Source organism: Lissotriton vulgaris, chromosome 2_2, assembly GCF_964263255.1.
Source record: "Lissotriton vulgaris chromosome 2_2, aLisVul1.2, whole genome shotgun sequence".
In the NCBI taxonomy this organism is placed as follows: Eukaryota; Metazoa; Chordata; class Amphibia; order Caudata; family Salamandridae; genus Lissotriton; species Lissotriton vulgaris.
Window position 1 is genome coordinate 205,168,323 of NC_141688.1, and position 21,005 is coordinate 205,189,327.

General features: G+C 42.0%; 1 protein-coding gene across 1 annotated transcript in view; it reads right to left on the bottom strand.

Annotated features, from left to right (window-relative positions):
- CD44 (CD44 molecule (IN blood group)) overlaps positions 1–21,005 on the bottom strand; it is a 157,661-nt gene that overhangs the window by 39,573 nt on the left and 97,083 nt on the right. Inside the window, exons 3-5 of the mRNA XM_086959545.1 lie at positions 17,302–17,438; positions 11,879–11,959; positions 6,790–8,064 (exon numbers count right to left, since the gene is read on the bottom strand). Coding sequence (XP_086815671.1) covers positions 6,790–8,064; positions 11,879–11,959; positions 17,302–17,438 — 1,493 coding nt within the window. The remainder of the gene's footprint in view (positions 1–6,789; positions 8,065–11,878; positions 11,960–17,301; positions 17,439–21,005) is intronic.

Consider the following 21,005-nt stretch of genomic DNA (forward strand, 5'->3'; position numbering starts at 1 on the left):
GGCAATCTGAAGGCAGTTCTTCACAAAATGTTAGCAAACAAGGTCGCACTACATGTTATACTTGGCATATGGGTACTTACTTGCTTTCTTATACCTACAACCCTTCCTGGACTACAGGTCATAAACCAGGACTCTCCAGCAATCCCTGTACTAGGCTTTTCTTTCAGTCTGACTCCAGTTGTAACTCATCTCCTAGCAGTCAGCCTTCGGGCATCGGCACCAGGTGTTTCTTGGCATTGTTTCTTTTCCTTTTCCCTTGAGGGTTCTGGGTCAGGGCTTGCCCGGTGGAGTATTATGTGGGCTTGCGAAGGGTGTGAACTATCCAGTTTCATGTTTTCTTCATGAGCAGGGAGATGAAATTATTGCTGCATAGGTCCGTTGTTGCTGATGGTGTTTGGCCAGCGGATTTAAAGAATTTTCCTCAGATAAGTTTTGATCAAAGTCCGGCCTTTGTTGGTGGTCTATGTTGTCCTCCAAGTTTCTGCTCCATACAGAAGGGCTGATTTTACATTGGGGTTAAAAAGCCTGATCTTGGTTTGCAGCGTTAGGTCCTTGGACCTCTAGATCTTCTGTAGCTGAATGAAGAAAACTAGCGGTGGGCGGACAACTCTGATCCGCCCACAGAATGTGTGTAATTTTGCCAGTTCCACGTTCCGTGATGTAGGAGGAGCAGGCAAATCTACGCACACTCGGGGAGGAGAAGAGTTGGCCTCCCACCCGTCTCCCGCCCGGACTATTAAAATGTGAAAAAAGAATAACTCAAAACCACTTACCTTATCGGTGGCATCCCCGGGCTTCCCTCTTCCTCAAGCATGACTTCTGCATTAAACCTGCGCATGCGCGGCGCCCGCACATTTCTTGTGAGGAAATCGCAGGCGCGGTCGCCCGCGCATGTGCTGTTTTCAAGAAGAAGGCACGATGGAGGAAGAGGGAAGCCCGGGGACACTGCTGATAAGGTAAGTGCTTTAAAATTGTTCTTTTTTAATGTTCTAATAGTGCGGGCGGGAGGCGGGCGGCGTGTAGCAGAGCTACGCGGAGTGTGCGGAGATTGGTTCTGTCTCCGTGGCAGCCCTGCTACGCCCACTACGCCAACACCTGAATAACCCTTGCTATGCCAATGCATGCCTTGATGCCGGCGTACGTGCTGCCGTACTTGACACTGGAAAAGGCCCAGGTAGGTTAAGGCCTCAGCCTCTACCAGTGCATCACCTACAAGATTGACTGCCAATATGCTGATTGCCTTAGTCTTCAGGATCTTGTTTTTTCCCCGGTGAATGTTAAGTACAAGTTGTCCACTGGATCCCATTTCTTCTCCATGCTAAAGATGTCTTCATGATCCAGTCTAATGCCAGGAGGAATAAAAAAAGGCAAGCGTAAACAACCCTGACGGACTCCAGTCCACACTTGGAAGGTTTCCGTGAGATGTCCTCCATAGATTGTCTTACACGCCCATGACAAAATACTAGCAGTGGCAAACTGAATGTAATTTTTGGGATAGGGAACACCCGAGGCAACATGTTGGTGCTGGCAAATTGAAGGGAGGCCAACCACGGCATAGAGGAGGGGCACATTGATGACCCATTGCTGGCCCTGAGCATAAGGGGTCACCCATGGGTTATGAACAGCACTAATGGCAAAGTTCTGCCAGTGGCATACTGTATGTAATTTTGGACTGAATGCACTCATGGGATATCGGGAGAGCCCATGACAATATACTGGGCCTGGAACAATTGAGGTAATTTTTGACATATGGTGGTAGCCCCGGAAAGGTTTAGAAAAAAAGGGATTAACTCTTGTGGAGAGTCAGGCTAAATTGAGCCTGCACACCATGATACACTTTTATATTTAACAAGTGCTTATCAGGGCCTGGGGCTTTTTAGTACAATTAAATTGCACTATCTTGTCCCTTTTCTCAAGGTTTTCTTGGGGGGAGAGGTCTTAAAACTCTGCCTAGAAGATGTCAGGCTCATTCTCTACAAGTTAAGGCAAGTATTATGTCCCTTCACTTTAAAAAATAACCCACTCCAAGCAAAGAAGAAAAACAGTACCCCGATGAGCACTGTTTACGTTCTGTAGCTCCTGCTTAGACCGCGACTAGGGCATTACATATTTGGTTTTGTAAAATTAATAAATTCAGCAGTGTAATCTGTATTCTTCTGGTTAAAAAATTAACAAAAACAAGCATTTTTAAACAAACGTTGCCATGTTTCATTATTTTGAATACACGAAAAAAGTTTCTGAATAAAAGATTCAACTCTGTATTTCACATGAGTCGCATAGCCTTAGAAGCAATCTTAAAACAAAATATACTAACAGTAAGGGATAAGTTAGGACAATAATCTAGTTCACAAATAATATGTGGTCCACGTCAATGAATGTAGACATAGGTACTATTTATTTTATTTAAATCTCGTTTTTTCTTTCCATACAATTTTTCAACACATATCTCAACGCACTATACAGTAGGGGAACTATTTAATCATGATAGTTTATGGTACAAACAATTTAGGTTCCCTGTGCTGTAATACCAAGAGAAATAAGTAATGAACCCCTTGCATATCATGTTAGCACCCTAATTCAAGTAGTATTTAAAACAGATACTGGTCTTTGTTGTGTTATTACCACAACCATGCTTTTATCATGGAACTTCAACTATGTAAATTATTATGATGTCATCGGGGTAACGTGCTTGTGATATCACTTCCTAGTAAGATTGAAGTTTAGAGGTCATATCATGTCACTTCCTGGACTGTCATTTAGGACAATAATGGGTGATGTCACTTCCACTAACCCTGGCATTTTGGTGAATCGAAGTCCTTGGAATGTCTAGTAATGAAAGTACTAAAGAAGAACAGGCAGGTGTTGATGGAACAATGCCCTGTTCTCTGAAAAAGCAGAGAAGCCGTTTGGTGATGTCAGCAATAGCTAGTATTTTGAAGAAGCAGAGATGCCAGGTGGTGTCGTTAGCAATGAATTGTATACTTTAGACGCCGACAAGCCAGGAAGTGATGTCAGCTATGTTTTGAAGTATGAAGAAGAAGCTTGTGTAGATGAGGCAATGGCCTGAGCTCTGAAGTAGCAGAGATGTCAGCAATGACTTGTAGCCTGTAGAAGCAGCGGTGGCAACTACTAGTCACAAGAATGGTCAGCCCATTGAAAAATCAGAGGCAGTGGGTGTTCGTAAATTCAAATTTCAGAGGGTTATATACACACACAAATGCACAAGGTTATTTTGCGATGTAATACATTTATTGGAAATTCCTCAATGCCATGAGTACATTGAACTTATTGAATTTTTAGATAAATGTATGACCCTGAATAATTTTTTTGACTTTCAAATTAAAAACTCACTTTTTGGGAGGAAATAGAATTAGAGGGATTACCAGAAGTGAAGGAATATAGTTTAACTACAAGTAGCCTTCAAGAGTCTTCGGTTACTCTTTCACAATATGCAAGACGTATAGGGAGCTTGGAAAATTGGAAAGTGATTGGGGGATAAATCCTGTCTCTACTGTATATAACATTGGAATGGACATATTATTCTACAAAGAAAGACCAATGTATGACATTGTTCAGCATTCAGTCCATCAACTGTGGTTTTTGCATATTATTCTACATACATACATGCACCGCAGGCACGAGCAGGATGGGAATCACTACTATAAAACCAACATTAATACGTTACATCTGTATGCTATACAATATTGCACCATAATTAACTATCTGGCATTTTCCCTGGCAAAGCACTGGACAACTAACCATCTAATCTAAAGAAAAAATAAAAAGGTATTCGGCACACCTATCCATACACATCCAACATCACCTTCAGAGACCTAACATTTTACATTCATTCTCATCTACACAAACCACTTCCAAACTAAACATTAAATATACTCTCTAACCGCAAAACAATAACAACCAAGGGATGCCATTGAGTCATGGAACACCCAGGTTCACAGAAAAGACCCGCTGGTTAAGGATGCACTATACTTCCATAGCAAATGTAGTATATGGTATATGAATACCAATAACATAACAATATCATAGGAAATGCCACTTTTATGTAAATATGATTAACAAACTACAATTTGTAGTGTGTAAACTAATATTACAGTAGTACAAAATGCATATCACAGACCTACAGCGGGAGGCCGCCACCTATGCCTCTCCTATCTTTTTGTGTGGTAATCTCTGCTCCCGTAAGTATACTACTAGTAGTAGTAAATGTAGGAGTGACCGGTGGAGTGCTGAGAAAATGTGGAATAATTACTCAAAATGTGTGGGGTCATGGGAAATTTAAGGAGTAGTTTGGGGGTTATTTGCTAATGCAAAATACACACCCACAGAAGAGTCCGACAGCTCTAAGGATGTCGAAACAGGCTTAAATGACCTTCAGTCAGGCTTTGTTGTAAGACAAGCACCACACATGTGCAACACCTGGTACTGCAACACAGACACATGGAAGACAATGAAGGCTGGTAATTAATTAGTACACTTAAGTTAAAAATAATAAAGTAACATTTTCTAAAGAAAATTAAAATTATTTACAATAAATTAATACATGACTTTTAATCACGTTTACTAAAATTAAACAAATATAAAAATGTTAGTGAGTGTTGTGGGTGGGTAATTTTTAAATATTGTTAAAAAATTAATATTTTTAAATTAAATGAATAGATTTCAATTATTGTGTTAGTTAACAAACTTTTCATTTGATGATTGAATGGCCTGTAACATTGTATTTTTATTAATTCCAAGTTAGTATTAAATATTTTATATTAGTTTACATGTACATTATACATATATTTCACATTGCTATCACATATGAAAATATGTTTAGTTAAAAAAAAGAAAATGCAGCTCATTAAATCTCCCTATTTGTTCTCATCAGGAGACCTACACCATAATGGAGGAGGTCTCCACCAGCAGGTGGAAGGTTAGTAGCAGTAACTTTAAATTAATAAATTATGTTGGAGTAGGGCAGAGAGCCATGCAAGTCTACACCTAATTATAAATCTCTATTAAAAAATGTTGAATTGGAAACAGTAGAGAGTTATACTAAGGTGTGGGAGTAGATCTAAACGTGAGTAAATATACACATATATTTATTTTTCTGCATCGGCCCCCATAGCATTTTTTTTTTTTTAGATATGTAGTACTTTCCTCTCCCCCAGAAACCAGTAAACAGATAATTTGGCAGGTACAAAGGCAGACAGAATGAGTGAAGAAAAATAGATAAACAGATGGCCAGACAGACAGTTAGACAGAACAGTGGATGGGTAGAAGTGACATAAATAACCCCCAATTGGGCTCTTAAATCTACATTCAACAACTTCATTATTAACCTATTCAATAACAAATATGCCATTTAATAATGCCATTCATTCATCTCATTGACAATTATTCATGAACTAAAAACGGATTCATCTTATTGCTTGGATTCTCAACATATCACCCTTATATTCATCTACTTAGTCATTCAGTAATTCAGGCTATTGCTCACTCTTTCATCGATTATCTCGTTCAGTCAAATTGTGGCTGTTTTTTGCATGTACTGAGCCACTCAATGATTTAGTTATTCATTATCTCCTTCAAATATTTATTTAGTTGTTCATTCCTCCAATAGCATACTGCTACTCCCTTATGAATAATGTGTCTATTTCTTTGTTTATTATGTTCAGGACACAAACATGACAAACTCCTGGTCTATCCACCCTATTTAGAGTCAGACTGCCAGCTGTCCATCAGTGATGCCCCTGTTTGCTCTGTAGACAGAAAGCTTACGCCAACAAACTGACAGAGTGCTTACCGTCAGAGTAAGGTCACTAGACCGACCACCCTGCTTCCGGTCCTTCTTTGTTTACTGTCTGTCACCACCAGTCAAAACCTGGCGGTGCTGAACAGAAAAATAATGACACAATCAGGGAAAAAACGTCCTGGGTGTGGCAGTCATTAGTTATTTGTTTTCAAAATCAGACTTCCACGTTGTAAACTAGTTTTTGAAAAAGATAACATTTGGTGGATGGCCATCAAAACTGACGACTTTGTCCACAAAGCTTATACTACCTTTAAAGGTTTGTGTTGGCGGTACTTCAAAAGATATAGAGAACTTTAAATGATCTCTAAATATGTCGGTCTATGACCCGTCAGGGTGGCAGACGTAATGTAGTGCTCCGACCTAATGGACGGAGTAAAGGCCTCTAAAGTCTTTGCAATAAATTTCAAGTATGGCTTTTCCACAGCCACTCATTCATAGTCATTAGTCATTCATCCACCCATCCTTTATGCATCCTAATATGAAATCACTTTCTAAGTAACTTTGCCATCCGATAACCGTTTTTTTAGCTTGATAATATATCTATCTTTTTCTGATTGTTTTTTTTCCGCACATTTAGTAAAATATTTCCACAATGAATTTCAATCTGAACTCTGCGGTACACACACTACGGGCCTGATTCACAAACTGCACTTTGTGGTGGGGGTGGATGGAAAAAGGGGCAGAATTACTGCTAAAGGTGATGGGATTGTGGAGGACTAAGGGGGACTTAGGGAAAGCAAGGGAGGAGTTCAAGGAGGACATCACACACCCATACAAAAGTAAGCAAATTGCTTCACAAAGGGGACGGAGACATGTAACATGCACTTTTGCAATAAATTTACACTTGCAGTTAGTGACTACGAAAAATAGTAAACTTACTCCGAAGTGCAAATTACTGAAAAGTGTAAGTTACCTTTGTGAATCAGGCCCTACAAGTATAAAGAAGAATACAAAATTGACAATGTTCTTACTGCTTGTGGATGCTGGGCCATCTTCTTCACCAGGCTGGGCTCCATCGGGACGAACAACAGCACCTTCTGGGTCTCCGGTGGGTTTGGAATATAGTAAGTCTCCGTCTGTGATTTCAAAATTATCATCTAAATTGCTATCATGTGGGGAATTACCATCCACATAACTTTCTGAATCCCCTACTCCTGCAGCATGGTCCTCATGACTGACAGGAGCCTCATCAGTGTACGTGACACTGTTACCTGAATGACTGTCATCTTTATCAAAAGGATGCCAGGCATTAGGCTTAGTTTGATGACGCCGACCGTGATATTTGTCCGTGCCGGCATTTGAATCTACAACATTTGGCATGTCTGAACCCTCTGATTCTGTGACACTGAGTACATTCACATCAGGATGTCCAGCAGCATTTGATGAGTCTGTAACAGCAGCATCAATGCTTGGAGGGAATCCAGGTCTTTCGGGTTTGTCTGTGGCACTAGTGGATGCAGAGGGGTCTGAATCGTCAGGCAAGGGCTCATCTGTCACATCACCTGGTTCTTGGTCAAATGGTTTAATAGGATGGTGTCCATGATGAGAATGGTCAGGATGAGTGGCATCTGTTGTGTCACTGGAACCACGAGATCCACCACCATGGGATCCGTGATGTGAACCTCCGGGTTGAGGAGTCTCTGTTGTGTCGTCATCATAATGTGTATCATCAGGATAACGGTCATCAGTCAAATCAATGCTGGGATTGAATCCAGGTCTTTTGTGTTCATCCATGGCAGTAGTGGATTCTGAGTGGGGGGAACCATCAGGAAAGGGCTCATCTGTAACATAACCTAGTTCTTCATCAGGTGATTCATTAGCATGGTGCCCATGATGGGGATGGCCAGGGTGAGTGGCATCGGTGGTGTCATCTGACCCACGGTGAGGAGATCCACCAGTATGACCATCTTGACCTGAATCCCCAGGACGGGGAGCATCTGTTGCATCATCATCATCTAATCCATCGACATGAGAACCATGACGAGGGTCTTCAGGATTGGGCCCATCTGTTGAGTCATCATGGGATCCATGGTCAATAAATCCACCAGGAAGATATCCCTCACGTGGATCTCCAGTGTGAGGGGTATCTGTTGTCACTCCCTCCTCTGCTCCTTGGTCAGAAGACCCCTCGGGGTGCTGTACATGATGTGAGCCTTCGGTCGGAGGGTCACCTGTTCCATCTTCAGATACATTCTCACCAGACTGCTGTCCTTTTTCTGTGTCTGTTCTGTGCGGGTGCTTTGGGTCTGTAATGACATATTGTAAGATTTAACACTGTTCAAGCATTTTTCAAACCCCTTTCAAATACAGATGTAAGAAACCTGAACAGGAAAGCGAAGATCTGCTGTCATAGGATACTTGGTCTTTTCAGTGTAGTTGACTTGCCTTAGGACCATGTAACATACCAAGCTGCATCAATACAGCCAACTTGATCCTCTGCCTTGTAAATGATAGGCAGCAGCGAAGGTAATGGGGCAAGATGCATTGATAAGGAGTGGCATGAGGCACCGTTATGAGATAAGGGGTGGGGCATGGTTTAAGGCCGCTCACTGTGAGCGGGACAATGAAGGTCAGAATGATAACACAAAAAGGTCAGGTAAGTGATGAGGGGTTGTATGAAATAACAATACATGCCTTTACTACCCATGCCTTTACCTAGTAGCCTTTAGTAGTTTTTTATCATGCATGCCCTTACCACGAATTCCTTTACCAATCATATAATTATATTTAAGCTGAGTAAAACCCACATCTATATATATATATATATGTATATATATATATATATATATATATATATATATATATATATATATATATATATATATATATATATATATATATATATGTATCAATACATTTTAATGTAATACTAATTTATTTTCATTTTTGGGGGACCCTTTTTATTTTACACTACTACAAATCTACCATTACCACTACCTGAATCTCTAACAATACCCATACTTCAATTAACCACTACCTACAACCCTAATTGTAATATTTGATTTAATTAATTTCTTTTTTAGGGTAAAAACCATCCCAGGCCAGCCACTTTTTTGTAATTTACACCTAACCTTTTTATACCACTATCCACCACTAAACCATAAATTCCCCATTCTTTCCTTTACCACTGTCTACCCCTAAGCCCCAAATGTAACATTACATTTTATTACTCTCTTTTTAAGAGGAAATCACCCCCAATCTCCCACCTATTTTATCTACTTCTAACCTTCCTTTACTGCTACCCACCCCATATATATTAACTATACTCTTACCTCAATTTACAACAACCAACACCTAAATCCTAAAATTACTCATACCTCTTTTTACTACTACCACCTCCAAAATCCTAGTAATTTTTACCTCCCTTTACTACTGCCCCCTGCAAAACCCTATATTTGCCCTTACCTCTCTTTACCGCTACCCACCTCTTAAACCCTCAATTTACCCTTACCTCCCATTACTACTAACTACCACTAAATCCTAAAATTATGTTTACCACCCTTTGCCACTACACACCCCTAAACCCCAAAATTACCCTAACTGCCCTTTACCACTACTCACCCCTAAACCCTAAAATTAACTTTACCTCCTTTTATCAATACCCACCTCTAAACCATAAAATTAACCATACCTTCCTTGACCACTATCCACTCCAAAGTCTAAAATTAACCTTACTTTCTTTACCACTGCTCATCCCAAAATCCTAATATTGTGCTTACCACCCTTTACCAGTATTCACCCCATAACACTAAAATGTCCCTACCTTCCCTTTAACACTACCCACCATCAAATAAGCTTTACCTCTCTTTATCACTAAACCATAAAGTTACCTATACATCCCTCTACCACTATCCACCACCAAAGTCAAAAATTACCCAGAATTCCTTTACCACTGATCACCCCCTAAACCCTAAAATTACCCCAACCACCCTTTACCAGTATTCGCCCCATAACACTAACAGAACCCTTACCACCCATTACCACTATCCACCCATAAACCCTAAAATTACGCTACCATACCTTTACCAGTATTCGCTCCTAAACAATGAAATGACCTTATCCTCCCTTTAACACTGCACATCCCTGAACCCTCAAATTACCTTAACCACCCATTGGAAGTATTCAACCCTAAACCCTAAAACTACCCTACTCTCCCTTTACCACTACCCACCCCATTACCCTATATTTACCCTAACCTCTCTTTACCCCCATCCACCCCATAACCCTAACTGTACCCTTACCTCCCATTACTACTACTCACTACTAAATCCTAAAATTATCTTTACCACCCTTTGCCAATACGCACCCCTAATCCCTAAAATTATCCATACCTCCCTTAACCACTATCCACCACCAAAGTCTAAAATTACCCTTACTTCCTTTACCACTGCTCACCTCAAAATCCTAAAATTGTGCTTACCAATGTTTACCACTACCCACCCCTAAACACTAAATTTACCCTAGCCACTCTAACAAGTATTCACCCCTAAACACTAAAATTACCATATCCTCTCGTCACCACTACCAACCCTTAAAGCCTAAAATCACCTAATATTGCTTTACTGCTACCTACCCGCAAACCCTAAAGTTAACATACTGTTATTTTTAACATATATACTTACCTTGCATGGTAAAAGAATGCGTAGTAAAGGCAACTGAATTAAAAAGTCATGTGTGGTAAAGACATTTGAGTGGTAACGGCGGCGTGGTAAAGCCTTCTTGGGCATTCAAGGGAAGTGTTGGTGTGATGATGAGAAGGGAAGAGCAGTATGTGTTTATTGGTGAGTGGAGGATAAAACTGATGGCGATGGAGCATAAGTCAGAGTAGGTTTTGATGCGTAGAAAGAAAGAAGTTGTAGGTGTTCCCAACATTCCACAAGATCTCATTCTAAGGCAGCTATCGTGGGGTGAAATTTGCATTTTCAAAACCAACTCTAGCAAAGAGACTCCGATCATGGAGTCAACCACATCTGTGTGTTTATTCTTACAAAGCCCGACATATGGCCGCTTTCTCTATAATTGACACTACAATGAGTCTCTCTATTCACCCGCCTTATCAGTGTGAGACAATGCAAAAGGTTGAGCGCCGCCCTACAGGCCATTAAAGGTACTGCCCTATCAGGATAACTTCTTGGGCAGCTAAATATCTGTTTGAAAAGTGTTAGTAAAACATTAAAAACAAACTATATCATGGAAAATGGACAGTATGAGACATCACTCCATTATCCACATTTGCAAACCTACACATTAATAAAATTGTGTTTTTGTGTTTGTTAGCTAAGTGTGATCACAGTTCGGAGGTTGTATATTATCTCATTCACAAAGAAATTAGCAACTGTTAGAGTCACATATGTTGCAAAGTTTCTAATCTTTTGGGATTCTCAAAACTTCCATGGTTAATTTACAGAAATTCATAAAATGCATGGATTTCCATGTGGGGTACCCTAAATAAGTAGCTATTCCTTGCGGTTAAAACAGCAACACTTTATTGTCAGTGTCAAGTTTCAAAAGAACATTAACTATTTTTCTTTTTTCTTACAAATGAAAACTGTAAGGCATTTGTATCATCGTTTTAAAAATGTAAAACGTCAAACTAGCTGGATAATTTTACCATATAATGGTTGCATAATTAACCTTTTATCACAAAAAATGTAAAATAATTTGCCTTTCGCTGCCGTGTAATGCATTTTTCTTTGCAGTAAAATAATGCCAGTGACCTTGACTAAAGGCATTTGTATTGCTTCTAATTAACATCTGCAAAAGTAAAACATTACATCTGTAAATATGCATCAGCGGGAGATGTGCACAGCTCTTCCCTCCTAGTCACCTAATAAACAAACACTCGCCCCTCACAGGCTCTTCTGCACAGCTCATGTTTACAGGGTGCACAACTGCACAAGGGGCATTCTGCCAGGCGGCCCGAGGCATCCGCCGGGCCGTTCGAGGCTGCCCGGTCCACCGCCTACCTGGAACATTTGGCACTCCCAAGTTGGACTAGTGTGCGAAAATGTGTTAAATCGTTCCTAAATTTGCACTCACTTTACGTAACTTGCACATTACCTTGTAGGCTGGTGTCAATGGGCACATGGAATTGATAGTTTTCTGGCAAATTAATCTTGTCACACACCTTTTCACGAGTTTCTGCGTGTAAAAAAGAGAAACAGCATTATGTACGCTGTATTTGTATTTACAGATGACACAAATTCGACTAAAGGATAACATTTTCTGCGAAATTATTGACTTTGATGTTTAGAGCATCCATAACCTGTTTGTAAAGCATGCAGCTTGCATTCTGAGATGCTATCACTGGGTTGCAGGGGAAATGTGTTTTATGGAATATAAAGGAGTAATTATAAGTTTAATAGCTTTAATCCAATTTTTGATTATAAGATTTCATTTAAGAGAATATGAGTTTATGAAACCGATGAAGTTGCCTTAGCGAATTTTAAAAAGATACCAGCTTAATATGGAAAAAAGTAATAAAACATCTTTAGGATTGCCTGCAAAAAATCAATCACAAAACTATGTGTGTGGGAAATTTCTCTTATAGTTGAAGAGTTACCAAGAAGATAATCTTCACCCCATAAGTAGGATATTAAATTCTGCATTCTCGCCTCTGTAAGCCAACGCCTCAGATGAACTTGACACCAATTTACAATAGCATATCTGTCAACATAAAACAAATGCAGATGAGACCAGGTGCTGACGAGGGTGCTCCCATTAAGATCAATACCGTATAAACACTTTTTGAGGGTGATATAGGTTTGAAAAATGAACGTCCCCAATATGTCTATTGAGGCATTTTGTTTGTCAGGGTAGTGAATAGAAGTGACATTTGGCTGGTGGCACGTGGGTGCGATGACAAGGATGTAAAAGAGGCCCAAATGCCATCAATGCCAGTTTAGTAACTACACCTGCCTCCGCAAGGGCAAGGGCTCCAACAGAACAGAGCATGGCCCCACCCTCTGCTGCCAGGATGAAAGAGACCGGAAGTACTTAAGCAATGCCAGGAAGTAAAAACAGAATAACCGCTGTTGTCACTGCCAGAGGCCTGCATGAGTCTCGCATTTCTAAACTGGTTCCAACTGGTTCCAGGATGGTGTGTGGCAGCTTCAGATCAAGGCATAAAGTGGGGAAACTCGGTGAGGCTTGAGAGACCTCGGCAAAGGAAGACGCATCTCTTGGCTGTTGCTACTGTCTCGGTGCCGAAATGGAAGAAGGACAAACAGTTTCTTGAGCCGGAAACACATTATTTATCACTCTTCATAGAACAGACGAAGATACTTACAGGTCTCTGCAGAGAATGCATCAGTCCACTGTACCGCCAGACCAAGCAAAACTCTGGCATAGTGCCGTGTTTGCAGTACAAAGAGATTCTGGTCTCCTGCCCTGTACATTTCCTTGACCGTGCATGGGATCCCGAAAAAGTGACGATATGAAATATAGGTGTCATCCCAAGTAACAGCATAGTCCAGCCCGTGCCCGCATCAACACCCCGTGCCCACATGGCCAAGTGAGGAGTGCCTTGTAGTAAGAAAATAAATTACGTACCACCGAACAAAGGTGGTACGTACTTTAGTGCTCTAGCCAGGAGCGTACACTTGTATATTATCAGGAAGTACATTGTGTTACATTTCAAAGGAACCACTCATATAGCAAGGGCACCGGGGTGGGTGGAGGGGCTTATGAGAATCTTGAGAATGCTATCTCCTCCGACCCCACCCTTACTGGGTGAGTGTGGGACAATCCTTCGCAGAATAAGCAGCAAGAGATTCTGCCCCAAAATAGGAGAGGCGCCGTTTTTTAGGTCTAGTACTGGGAGGAGGGGCGAAAAGGTTACGCAATTCACAACAAGTTCTTGCAGCCTCATATTGGTTATCACTCAGAGAGCCCTACCAGCTTTTTTGGTAAGGTGGATGGGTTGGCAGGGTAATCTGGGGATTCCTAGCATGCCAGAGCCTCTAAAAGTCTAGACGACAGACATCACACGTCATAATAATTTCTCCCTTCCAGAGATGACGTCATGTGTCTGACTCAGATTCACCAGGGCGACAGACAAGGTAAAGGTAGGACCCCCATCTTGGATGTGAGAACATAGACTCCAGGTGGGTGCCCTTTACCCTCAATGTACCAAGGGAAGTGGCAGGAGTTATTGGTAGGCTTGTGTGTTCCACTAAAGTGCTGGACTCAGGCAAGCAACTGACCCTCGCCGGTGGCAGGACAAGCTCAGAAACAAGTTGCATGCCCAGCGGCTAGTTCCCTGTTTAAAGACATCCCTGAGGGGCAGATAGCCGCACTCATCTCCGATAGCTGTGGGTGGCATCTCCTTTCTCTGTCACTCCAGCTAGAAAGATTTCCATAGACTTTGTATCTCTGTGTACTGTCCCCCACCTTTCAATCCCTTGGGGGTGCATCCTCATGTGTGAGACCATTTTGGTGTCCCTCTGCTGAAACAGGAATCCATTTCATTTTGAGCTTCGGGCCCCCGTCATGCAGCTGTGTATTTAACATTCCCCAATTCTTCTTTGGGTCATCTCGTATGTGGTAACGGGGATGAGGTTTTTTGCTTATCGTGGACCTCTAGCGCTACATCAACCCTCCCAACCACTTGACTCCCCCCAGCGGAGCACAACCTATCGAAGGCAACACTTAGAGCTTGATTAGAGTCCCAGCCTTTCCTTACTCAGACCTTTGTTTGCAGGCCATTTCTGACTTTGCCTTGCCGATCCTAGGGTCTCTAAGCCCTGGTCTGCCTAATACAGTCTGCCGGCTACAAGGCAACACTGTCTCTATACTGATAGAGGTTCACTCTCAGGACATCAAGAGAAGGCCATGTATCATCTGCTGGAGATCAACAGGTGTGTCTGAAGTGTACAGTCAACCACAGTTGACCAGGACTGCAGATGTGGAGGAGTCCATCAAATACTTGCCCTATCGCAACACCCCCTGCCAGCAGCCATGACAAGTTGTGGTGCATGGTCAATGCCAAGATAATAGAGTAAACAACGTCAAACTGCACCCCCTGCATCTTATCTCCATTAGTTGTAAACTCTTAGGATGGGAGGCTTAGATGCAGCATGCTTAGGTCCATTCCCATAATTTCCCTTGCGTATTTCACAGTATAAGAATCCCTCAAGTTGGCAACGTGGTGGTGGTGTGTCATTCCCACTCTTTTCAATGAAATTGGGTTATCTTACTTTTCGTCTTGGTTCCAATGCTAAGGTCCATCAACATACAGGGAGACAAATGACAAATGTACTGTTTAACTCCACACAACTCCAGTTCCGTCTGTGAATTCAAGAATTCCTGAAATGTCAGCTACCTATTAACTTTGGCTTCTCATCCCCTAAAAGGTAATGTGAAGCCACCTGAGCATATCAACAGTGCTCAACAGAGCAGGGCTGCCACTTATTAATCCTACTTAGGCCATACCTCAAGTATAGGACTGAGTCCAATCATTGAGCAAACAAGTATTACGATTTGTGTAATTGGCACACCCTTACAGTTTCCCCTGTTAGATTTAAGCAGGTCAAACTAGTTAAAATATATCTAGGAAAAGGCGCGGAAAACGGAAAAGCATGTGCAATGCAGTGTTTAATACCGATTTCCCCTGTTATGACTCATTTCCAAGTTGAGAAACTGGAAAAGGAGGTATTTGCTAAACCTGGTAAATACCTCATCTGGAGGTAGTGATGCTTATACGGTGTTGTAATTAGGGGTGGGTGGTAAACCCCACTCCTCCCGACCTCTTTGTGGCAGAGTTTTTTGTCATATGCAGCTCGCCAAAAGGAAGTTAGCGAGGGGGAAAGTTGATCGCTGGACCGCCTCCCAGCGAGATTTCTCACAGTGGTCGGTAACAGCAGGTTGCTATCGCTCGCATTGTGAAAGCTGCCACTTAAGCAGAAAATCTACTTGAGCTGCAGAAAGAAGCATCGCCTTCTGGCGTGGTGCTGTATGCGTTGATTTTACAGAGCGAGACAAACTCCCAGTGCTAATAATCAGTACAAGCAACGTGATGTACCAAACTCTGCCGCTCGTGGAACTCTACGGAATCTCGCTACGTTTTTAGGTAACTCCACAAGTTCCATTAACCCATAGTGGCAATACAGCACACTATTCCGCACTACTAGTAATGATGGCCAGTTTTAGGGATGTCTGAAATGTCTCAAGACAGGATTAGCTGTGCAAGGCGAAGTGCCTGTGTTCTTTTTCTAACTCAAGAAGAAAACTCCAATTTTCTCTTGTTTGATATGTAAAGTTATAATTTCTTCACCAAAACAATGAATCTTCAAATCCCATCATCTGGACCATGAAAGGCCTAATAGAACAAGTCTAGGACCCCAATAATGGGCAGTCTCATTAATTACGATATGTGCAGTACCTTCTGTTAAGACTCTTGCGCGTACGAGTTTTGTACGAAAAACACTTCAACCCACACATTTTTCCCTCTGTAAATTTCAGCAGGTCAAACCTGTTATAGAAATTCTCGGATGTTGACAACCTGGACACGTTCAGCCACTCCATAAGCAATCAGTGCAGTATATCTGTGAAATATAGTAGGAGGCGGGTTGGAGTTGAATGCTCTTGTTGGTGGTGGTTTAGTGTTTTTTTATCTCACATGCCAGAGATTCTGGTTTGTACTCATCAGTAAATCAGCAGCCCAGGGTGAGGTTTCAGCAATGGTTCCATAAGAAACTATAGACTGCAAAAACATAGTGCCCGATTGAGATCTTGGCGGATGGCTTACTCTGTCAAAACGGTGATGGATATCTAGTCTGTCGGATTCTAAATCCCATAGGATATATTGGGATTTATATTTTGGCGGATGGGATATTTGTCACCGTTGTGACGCAGGAACCCACCCGCGGAGATCCAAATCAGGCTGATAGACTCCAAAACATACATTGCTAGAATATTATCCTCGCAGAAATATCTCCATACAAATATCCGACATGTAGGTAATTCCTGATCCAGCCAAACTTACTTCCCACACATTTTAAGTGCAGGGTGATTTACTATTCTAACTCCAGCCCAGCATATTTGGGAAAAAGGGCTTCATGGTGGGACGAGGAGCGGGCCAGAACCTCTGCAGGGAGATATTCATGCAAGGTTGAGATTTGGCAGTTGATGTTGTATTAGAAGATGTTTTCATAGTCTTAGTTTTCCCATGCTGCTGTGAGCTGCACCCCTGGGGGCAGCATTTTTCTCTCCTCTTTAGCGGCAAGGATAGCCTTGGATGCTTGGCGTGGGCAACGGGTGCTGGCTGTAACACGTCTAGGAAAACAGATCTGACAAGGAGGACTATTGATAACTGCAAAAGTCCCCACCTTAGATGGTGGGAAGCTCTTCACAGCTAGCACTTACATGTAAATTTAACCAAGTACAAAATACATTATTACAGCTATTATTTCTGCAGGCTCACGCCCACTCTGTCTCTCAGTTTTTTGTAATACTGCTTCACTTGGCGTAAACATAGCACTTACCTGAAGCATTGTAGCAGTAGGCGTCATACTTGTCGGTTATATTTGATACAAGTATATACACCCCTGTGTTATTAGCTGCACATATGGGGTTTTCGTGGATACGCGGGATCACGATGTTTCCATCAATCCATCCGTATCTGCAGAGGGAAACACACACAGCCTGCTGATTACAACTTCCGGGAGGGAGGCAACAATGAAGGGCACTGATTGGTCAGGTTAAATCACGTGGCCTGGCTGCTTAGGAGACATACAAAAGTACTGGGCTATGTGGGTCACCTATGACATGTGCTTGCCTAGAGCAATTGCCACTGGGAGCTGAAAACAACTTGTAATTTGCAGTTTGCAGTAACTAATGGTAGAAAGTTTTTACCACTTATGTGGTCATCTATGATGTGTGAAAATTGAAATTTCATTTATATAGCGTTTACTACCCCTGTACGCTAGGTATTTAGAAAAAACACATAGAGGATAAATGGATATTGAATATTTCATAAGGTTTTCATAACAAACAAAATTTCACATGTGGATTTAGGAATAACTTCTGCAATGGACATGTGTAGGGTGTAGCGTGCTCTACGTCAATGAAACGTAGAAAGTGATTGAAGGCTTCTGCAACTACACAGGCGCTAAGACACAGACAGTTCAGTGCATGAGAAGCCAGTGGCCGAAACCCATTTTTATTGGAAGCATAACTTGGATTTGTAAGTTGTATAACAAGAAACACTTATCGGGGTACACATTCCAATTTCGAGGAAAAGGTGATAAATACACAGGTCAATTCTTTGCGCTCGCTATTATCTAAGTAAACGTAGGCACTGAGTTAAAGTTTGGTGGATAGATTAACCACTCACAAAGGTCCCTGATAGGAAGAAATGCCAAAACAACCTCACTCTGACCTTACTCCCCTTAGAAGTACCAGACAGCACCAATATTTGGACTGGTGTCTTGTTAGATGTGCAGAGGTTTTTTTTGTTGTTCCCTTTTTCAGCCCACTGATTAATGCCGCTGTCATATTTCTTCAATATATGTGACGTCAGGTTTTGTAGCTATGTTATGTTATGTTAAATTTCATTTATACAGCGCACGTACGCCCATGGGCTTCATGGCGCTATCGAAACTTTTGGGAACAGCAACACAACAGCACAACAACATGAAAGTCAGAAAACTAATCTAAGGATATGCCTGTCTGAAAAGCCAGGTCTTAAAGACGTGTCTAAAATTAAGGAGACTATTGCTTTGTCTCAAGGAGGAAGGCAGAGAGTTCCACAAAGAGGCGGCCAAGAACTGAAAAGAGCTACCATCTTGACGCTTCCTCCTAACTAAGGCGATAGTTAACAGATCTTTGTGAGCAGATCTAAGATTGCGGGAAGGGGTATATTTACACACCAGGTTGATCATAAATTTGGGGCCTTTCACTTGTAAAGCCTTGAATATAATACAACCGGTCAACATCGAGTGTGGAAATCCAAATGGTGATAAAGGTAGGCTAAATTTTGATGGACCAACAAAGACAACTCCAGTTGTCCGTTTAAAATTCGGGACCCATATGGACCAATTACTTTCAAATTGATACTCCTGTGAGACCTCCATTATGTATTGTGAAACGTACACAGGGTACTCTATCTAGCTAGAACAGCATAATAAACTCAGTGGCATAGGTGTCAATACACCCGATTCAGATGGGAGACTATGTTTTAAGCTACAAATAACTTTATTGTAGGTGTCTCCCGACTAAAATTGCCTCTGCTACAATAATAGTGAATGAGAAAAATGCGTTCCCTGATTTATTTCGAAATCTCCCACTTCCCAGTTTGAGAATGTTGATTTGTTTGTTACGGTAAGACTACGCAGACTAATGTGCCTGTTGCATATATGTGTGTGTGTGTCACAGGTTTGAACATGCACAGGGCTAACTCAGCATCTTATAGTTGGGAAAATCAGTAAAATTAAGAACCACTGAAGAGTGAGAATGTATTGTTTCTTGTGATTTATGACACAACTGTACTCCCATATCTCACCGATATTCATTGGACTTGGGTGGAATGTGGCCCCCTGAAGGGTTTGGGCCCCATCCCCATCTCCCTGTGTTGCAGGGGCTGCATGGGCCTTGCATTACGCCCCTGGGGCCAAAGCAGTATTTCATAGCGAGGTTCTTATATTAATGAATGGTATTGTTCAGGCCTTGAATTGTAAGGTTGATTTAGCCAACTCCCACCCCTGCGTCACCGGGAATGGCCACAAAAGGGCACCATTGTGGGGCAAATGGTCTAAAAGCACCAAAATGGCAAGATATGTTTAGTTTGGTGCACTGAAAAGTCTTGTACCAGGGGTTAGGGAACACAATTCTCTCAATGGGACACTCAAGAGGTAGTCGAATAAATGCGCTCCTTGGACCACATTTACCAAGGACCTGCTGATATGAGCAGAAATTTGTTCCTCCTGCTTAGTAAGCCTTTGTCCCTCCCCCTAAGGAAACCTTTGACCCTCCCTTTCAGTGAGCCTTTGTCCCTCCCTCTAAACTAGCCTTTGTCCCTCCCACTAAATGAGCCTTTGTCCCCCCCTAAGTGTGGCCTTTACCCCTACCCCTAAATGAGCCTTTGTCCCTCCCACTGAGTGAGCCTTTGACCCTATCCCTAGATGAGCCTTTGTCCCTCCCACTAAGTGAGCCTTTGTCCCTCCCACTAAGTGAGCCTTTGTCCCATCCCCTAAGTGAGCCTTTCATCCTCCCATTAAGTTAGCCTCTGTCCCTCCCACTAAGCAAGTCTTTGTCCCTCCCACTAAGTGAGCCTTTGTCACATCTCCTAAGTGAGCCTTTGCCCCTACCTCTAAATGAGCCTCTGCCCCTACCTCTAAATGAGCCTTTGTCCCTCCCACTAAGTGAGCCTTTGTCCCATCCCCTAAGTGAGGATTTGCCCATACCCCTAAATGAATCGTTGTCCCTCCCACTAAGTGAGCCTTTGTCCCATCCCCTAAGTGAGCCTGTGTCCCTGCCACTAAGTGAGCGTTTGCCCCTCCCACTGAGTGAGCCTTTGCTCATACCCCTAAATGAGCCTTTGTCCCTCCCACTAAGCAAGCCTGTGTCCCTGCCACTAAGTGAGCCTTTGTCCCTTCCACTAAGTGAGCATTTGTCCCTCCCACTAAGCAAGCCTTTGTCCCTCCCATTAAGTGAGCTTGTGTCCCTCCCATTAGGCAAGCCTTTGTCCCTCCCAATAATTGAGCCTTTGTCCCTCCCACTACGTGAGCCTCTGTCCCTCCCACTATTTAAGCCTTTGTCCCTTCCACTAAGCGGCTCATGAGATTCAATAAATACGAAGGTAGTAGGTGAGCCCTTTCTTATTTATTTTAGCCACTGTTCACTTCAGAAATAATCATTCTCTTTTTAGTGCCTTCACTACTAGCATTCCAGAAACAATGGAATAATGTTGATTTATTTGCTAAAATCACTTGATTAACACAGGAACTGCATAGTCTGTTTCCTTTTCTAACCATCCAAATATTCTTTTTCATGCACTGTACATGTACACACGTCTTGTACTTTATGCTCTTGCTTTTCTAATTTAGGTATTTTTTAATTATATTTATGGTGTATAGTACCCTGCTAATCTTCAGAGATATTAGAGCTTTTATGAAAACATTTAAATTACAAAGGTGAAAAAATGGGAACAGAGTTAAAGTCCAGCATGCTTCGGGACACTAGGTGGAAA